Source organism: Neltuma alba, unplaced genomic scaffold, assembly GCF_004799145.2.
Source record: "Neltuma alba isolate B1F8T4 unplaced genomic scaffold, ASM479914v2 tig00011506_pilon, whole genome shotgun sequence".
In the NCBI taxonomy this organism is placed as follows: domain Eukaryota; kingdom Viridiplantae; phylum Streptophyta; class Magnoliopsida; order Fabales; family Fabaceae; genus Neltuma; species Neltuma alba.
Genome location: NW_021636174.1, coordinates 135,595 through 142,531, shown reverse-complemented (window position 1 = coordinate 142,531; position 6,937 = coordinate 135,595). Strand labels below are relative to the sequence as shown.

Genomic DNA, 6,937 nt, shown 5'->3' with positions numbered 1-6,937 from the left:
ACTTCAAAATTTGAAGTCTTTGATAATTCTGAATGCTCCTGAGTTAAAATATGTTCTTGGAAAATACCATCATGTGGATCACCACTCAAATCAAAATCATCTTCACTTTGATCTGCCAAAGTTAGTGTTACTCTACCTTGAAGATGTACCAAAGCTCATCAGCATTTGTGCAATGAATTATAACTTGGCGTGGCCTTCTCTAAAGGATGCTACTTTGGAGAATCGTAACATTGAATCTTTTACTGATGATTTACTGGTTTACCTAGAAGGACAACCAAACAAGGAAACCATCAAGGTACTTAATGCTCCATTTAACTTAATATTATTTATTTTATATATTTGGGAATTGCTACTAAAAATTGAGACTTTGATTGATAAAAAAAATTATTTTTGAATCTTCAAATATGTTAAGCTTTTAGATTAATTGTATAACTCGACAAAGTTTATTTTGCTCTACGAAAGAATTGGAAGAAAAAAAGAGAGAAGTAAATATAAATTTTAAGTCATCACATTAAATGAAGTAGCTTTCACATACGTCAAATTTAAAAAAGTTTATTTTTTGTATTTTTTTTATCGATGAAAATTGAGGTAAAGTACATTCCAATCTAGCCATAACTTTTTATTTTGTAAATATCGTTTTAAACGCAACAGTTTTTTTCTTAAAACTATTACAAAAATTAGAACAACTATTAATAAATTAAAGTTAATATATAAAGTTAATAGTTGATTCGAGTATTCCATAAGTTATTTTTCCTGTACATTAATATTTGTTTTTATTGTTGTATGTAGGAATTAGATACATCTAAAAATGTGATGCCTCCTATTCGAGCAACTCGGTGCCTTTCAATACAATCATTGAATAATATTAAAAAGATGACTCTCTTGAATTTTTCCAACTCAAAGACATTGTTAACGCTACCAATGGCCGCCATGGTTCTGTGGGAAGATTTGACAATTGAAAGATGTGAGCAACTAAAGTACATTGTGGCGGATGAGGGAGAAGTTGGAGCTCTCATGAATCACAGATCCATCTTTCCAAAGTTGAAAGTGTTAAGGGTTTCAAATTGTGATGCACTGGAATATCTATTTCCAGCATATGCATTCAGATCACCCTCACATCTGAAATCTCTATCTATTTGGAATGCTTCTGAGTTGAAATATGTGTTTGGAACAAGCCATCATGAGAATCAAAATATCCAAACTTACATTGATTTCCCTGTTCTGAAATGGTTAAATTTTGAATCCCTACCAAGGCTCGTGAGCATTTATCCAAAAAATTATTACTTGAGAGGCCTATCTTCTCTAAAATCATTTTATTTGGAAGTGGCTCCAGAGTTTAATATTACATCTTTTACTGATTTCACGGTTCATGCACTTGGAGGACAACAGGATTCCACCCCTGCACAGGTATGGCTTTGTTCAACGTTTTCTTTTGGTGTTTTGTAATTTTCTTTTCAACTGATAAGTCAATTTTGATATATTAACGTTAATTGCTATTTATAATTTAAATATGATATTACAGGCAGCGCAGATGCTCTTGCAATCTGTAGAGATGATTGTATTTCGTGAATCTAAAATAGAGGAGATTTTCAATTTAATACATATGGACACAGGGGAAAAAGGGGAAGGACGTGAACCACTGACATCAACCTTAGATTGGTTGGTGTTGGAAAGTTTAAGTGAGTTGAAGAATATATGTGTGGGTCCCAAATATATGCTTAGCCTCAACAACATTTCAGAATTGGACATCAAAGGATGCAACAAGCTTAAAGTTATCTTCTCGAACTCTATACTGAAGAGCCTACCGAACTTGGAGGGGCTGACGATATCATCATGCAAGGAGTTAACTCACATCATTGAGGAAAATGCTGATGATGATCATTTGTGTCGTGAACCATGCTTTCCAACCCTATCTGATCTGACGGTTGAAGGTTGTGACAAGTTGAGATACTTGTTCTCAATCACAGTTTCTGGTATCCTTCCAGATTTACAAGTTTTGAGTATAAAAGAATCTTCCAACCTTGAGCATATATTGATCAGACAAGATGAGACAAAAGAGATGGGGATGATGGAAGTGCTTCCCAAAATTAAATATCTAACCCTTGAAAAGCTTCCAAGCCTCGTCAGTATCTGTAATGAAGTTGATTTTCGAAATCTGGAAGAATCCTCTGAAGTGAATGATTGTCCTCGATTTTCTTTCTACGGTATGCATTTAGAGAAGTTATTCTTCAAAATTAAATATTATTACGTTAATTTTAATATAACATTGGAAATCTCTTATGCAGAAACTACAACTCCTCCTCAGGTTCCAGAACAGCTTTCCTCGCATGTAAATATGGGAGACGTCAAAGAGAAACGAGGCTTGGAAGCAGAACAATCCCCAACTATTTCACCAGAGGTGAGATTATTGTTGCTCTCTAATATAGATAGATTGTTTATTACAAATTAAGCCCTTTGCATATTAATCTTTATATATGTAAGTAGGATGAGTTGGTTGGAAAAAAAAAGTGTTGATCTCGTAAAAAAAAAAAAGGTGTTGAAAAATAAAGAAGGGCAAAATACCCCAAACCCTTTACATTTTGTTCTAATTACACAGACATTCCTTCTAGTTTGAAAATATATACTTAACTCCAAACCGTTAATGTTGTTAAGAATATTTTTTTAAAAAAATTACTTTTTTAATTAAAATTTATGTGGAACTGCTTTTTATTTACTGATTTACCCTTCATCCCTAAATTTTGGCTAAAACTACTTCAAAAAATTTAAGAATTTTTTCTTTAGCTTAATTTTTTTTTATTTTTTAAGCAGTTATTTGTTTAATGTTTTTATCATACCGTGACACAAAATTAGGTAATTTAGTTAATATAACCGTAAAAAAAATTGAATGGAAATTTGATTAATTCTTTAAATAAATATATAATCAATCAAATAAGTTATAAATATTTGCTACAAAATTTTTGTTTAAAAAATTTAAATATTGTTGCTCTTTCTAATATAGATAGGTTGTCTACTACAAATTAAACCCTTTGCTAATTAATCTTTATATATGTACGTAGGATGAGTTGGTTGGAAGAAAATTGATGAAAAATAAAGAAATAATTAAGAATCCACAACAATCAATAGTTGGTGCACCAGACATCACAAAGGTATGTCCTAATGTTATTTTCTTGAGAATATTAGGAATTTTGTGGAAAGATAAGTGAAGGAGGAATGCATAATTTTTTGTGTGGATCTATCAGACACACAAACACGATGAATTCAACATATATAGTGCTCATCATTTTTTATTTCTACTGCCACATCACATGCATCATTATATGTAAGCGTTCTAAAGAAGCAAGGAAAAATTTTTGAAGACTAATTTACCTTTTTTTTTAATATGGGATAATAAAAAAAATTAGGTTAACTATTAAGTGTTTTCTACGGATAACATATTTGTGTAAAGCATCACCAAAAGTGAAAATATTATCATTTCCATTATGGACGTATAGAAATATACAGGACATGTCTAGAACTTAAGCATGTTTCTTATTCATCTTTATGCAGAATGAAGAATTCGTTGGCAAAGGAATGAAAAATGGAAAAACTATGATGGATCCACAACAACCCACAAATGGCACATCAAAATCGACAAAGGTATATTTGATAGTATTTGATTATATGAGAATATCAGGTATTTGGCATGTTTATAAAGAGACAGCCATCTTTTGATCCTAATGTTTTTCAGTAAAGACGAATTAAAATTCATTTGTATATGTATTCATTTATCTACAAATTCAACATTAACTAGCCAGAAATTTTTTTTTTTTTGGCGCTTTTGTCTGTCAGGGTATTCAAGAAATAAGAAAATAAGTTGGTAAAGAGCATCCTGTTCGAAATACATAAAAAATGGCAAATTCATCATCTAATTTAAAATTCCTTGGAATGCTCGTAGCAAAAATATTTCTTGAATAAAGAAATATAATTACTGATTTATCATTTTGTTTTATGTAGACTAATAAAAAAGTAGGGTATTCATATGTTACTGAAGATCTCAATCCAAATACAATTGAAACAACAAATCAAATAACAGATTTAGAACCAATAAACACGATGCCAACAACTTATGTTTCTTTTTCACGAGATGCATATTCAAAGATGAAACTTTAGTTCTTTCTCATACAAGATGTATGCACACACACACACACACACATATATATGCACACAAACACACACACACACACAGAGAGTTATGCTAGATGAGCTGATTTATATGTCTCTCTTTTTCATTTTTAGGTGGTAGGCAGGGATGAGGAAAAAGAAACGATGAAGATGGATCCCCAGTCACTTCCAAAAACCAGAGTTGGCATACGATCTTATAATTCAACAAATATTAACATTTCACTGAAGACTGATTTCCTAATACTTTCATATTATACAAAAATCCAACATAAATATATTTGATGGTGTGCAGATTGTTGAATCAAAACCTGAAGAATGTATTTCAACAGAGACCATACGTCCAAGCTCCCTAACTTCTAAAACGGTGGGGTTCTTGCAATCATTTAAACATTTAATGAATTTGTCGTTGGTATTATAATGTGTCCATCATTTTCAGCAGAAGGTACCTGTTCCTATGAGTCCAAGATTCGATGTCCTTTCGGTTGGAGGCATCACCAGCAAAAATATTGAAATTTTTGAAGAGGAAGAGGAAGAGGAAGGTAAGATCTTAGTGCCTTAATTTCAAAATTTGTAGCTCCTTTAATTTGAATATTACTTTTGTATCTTGGGTTTTTTTATAGGTGGCTTAATAGCTACCAGGAGACAGAGAAGTAGAATGAAGGCAGAGGATTCTTCGTCAAGAAAAGAGCACGAGACTTCTCTTCATGGTACCTATTCCTTTCTTTAAATGAAATATCTCAACCTTTGGTTAGCACTACATTTTAATATATTTGATTTATTTTAGGTGAACCTTCTGTGCCACCCTTACCAGCAAGTCCCAGGCAAATTCCTTCATCTACTCCTTCCATGTCCACTTATGGTGAGTTCCTATGCTATGTTCCTTTATTAACTTTCCCTTCTTGCATTTTCAAATTTTGGATAGATTTCATACTTCAAGGTATTGGCAAATATTGAAAACTGGATGTACCTGAGAAAATACTTCAAATACCGGATGCACCTTAACCCCTGCTTTTATTATATCTCATTATTTTCTAATGCTTATTAGGGATTGAACCTTCTTTTTATGACGCCAACAATGCTTTGAGTGTTCCTGGGGTGAAAGAGATAGTTGATATGATGAAACTAGAGGGTGCTGAGAGTTCCATGCTGGCAGAGGCATTCAAAAGTCACCCACACCTACACCTTTCTTCAGAGTACCGAAGCACTGAGTTGTTGTGCTTCTCTTACAGGGTTCTGCTAAATATCTTGAACATTTTGGCAACCAGGAACCCCTTCACTATCACTGAGGCAGACAACAGATTGTTGGCAAAATATCTAAATGATGCTTCTGTTCTAGGCTTTGACAAAGATTGGCTTCAGTCTGTCAGAATCAAGGTTTTCAGTTACGATGGATCTGAAGTTCAGCCCATGCAACAAGTTCTAAAGGATCTGGGCAATAAGCTCCAGAGAAAAAAGGCAGAACTTGCAAAAGTTGCACAATTAGCAGAAATGGCTCAGAAAGAGTTAGAGGCAGCTCAATCCCATTTTGACATTGCACAGCAAGAGCATGCAAATACTAGGGAACTTCATTCTCAACTTCTCCAGGAATGCCAAGAAATTCTGGAACAACGAGATCAATGTTGGGAAACAATTGCTGCAAAATATAGGCCTTTTGGATTTTAGCGTGCGCGCCCGCGCCATGTCTACTTTTGCAATTTTCTTTTTTTCAGTTGTGCTTATTCACATGCTTTTATTTCCCAAAAATTAACACTGTCATTGACTTTGTAATATCGTCATACTTTTATTTCCCAGTTCAGAAGTTTGTGTGTGTAATATTGAGAAACGTGTTTATCCATTTACTATTAAATTGAATCCAATGGAAAGAATGATGCATTGTTTAGCTGTTTGGCATATGTATGATTTTTGAAGTAATAACTGATAATTGATGATGCGTACGTTTCTCTGTTTTGTTTTGTTTTGTTTTGCTTTTTTTTCCCGGTTTGCAATGCAATAACTTCTTATGCTTTAAAATGATTTTGACTCTCCCAACATATCCTTGCATTTCATCGCCACAAATAAATGTGTGTTTCATTGTAGTGTGGGAGATTAAAACTTTCATTTTTGTGCCTTTTTTATCAACAAATTAATAAAAAGAAAACTTGTTATAATTTTTTTTTGGAAATATTTGGTGTGTTTTTGAGTTGGTTTAATTTAATGCATTATTTTCCGTGGGGGTGGATTCAAGAGCACAATTTGGACAGTTCAAATTTAACATAATTCCTTTGCTAAAAAAAATTTAATATAATTCCTTTTTTTTAATTTAGTTAAGTAAACTGCATCCAGCTTAGAAGGGGAAATGTAAACATACCCAAACCGTATGGGCTGGATCGATTCAGTGTAAAATTGTGTTAGTTGAGTTAATCCTTTCTCCAATGAATTAGTATTTTTCCAATCCAACCCAAATTATGGGTTATTTGGGCTATTTCCCAAAAAATTGTCAGCCTTAAATATAATCCATGGGTCATATGACCCATTTTTAACACATATATTGAATATTTCATTTGCTTTTATTCAGCAAATATATAAGTTTATAGTATACAAGATAAATATATAAGTTTATCTTGAGTTTATAATTGTGAGTCCTATAAAAATTTAATTTTCTCCTACAATATGATAAAGAAGTAGCATTTTTAAGCTGATTCTTCATGTCTAGACAAATAAGATTGATTTTTAAAAATACGGGTCAAATCAGTCGACTGATAATCTATATGGGTTGTTTTATTCAAGTTGTGGGTTA

The 6,937-nt window shown here is 32.4% G+C and overlaps 1 protein-coding gene across 1 annotated transcript in view; it reads left to right on the top strand.

Annotated features, from left to right (window-relative positions):
* The window catches only part of LOC114714462 (uncharacterized), a 53,262-nt gene extending 47,439 nt beyond the window's left edge, over positions 1–5,823 (top strand). The window contains exons 3-12 of the mRNA XM_028899204.1: positions 790–1,407; positions 1,523–2,204; positions 2,286–2,398; positions 3,057–3,146; positions 3,547–3,636; positions 4,454–4,525; positions 4,598–4,700; positions 4,782–4,868; positions 4,946–5,020; positions 5,207–5,823. Of these exons, the coding sequence (XP_028755037.1) occupies positions 790–1,407; positions 1,523–2,204; positions 2,286–2,398; positions 3,057–3,146; positions 3,547–3,636; positions 4,454–4,525; positions 4,598–4,700; positions 4,782–4,868; positions 4,946–5,020; positions 5,207–5,823 (2,547 nt within the window). The remainder of the gene's footprint in view (positions 1–789; positions 1,408–1,522; positions 2,205–2,285; positions 2,399–3,056; positions 3,147–3,546; positions 3,637–4,453; positions 4,526–4,597; positions 4,701–4,781; positions 4,869–4,945; positions 5,021–5,206) is intronic.
* The last annotated feature ends 1,114 nt before the right edge of the window (positions 5,824–6,937 follow it).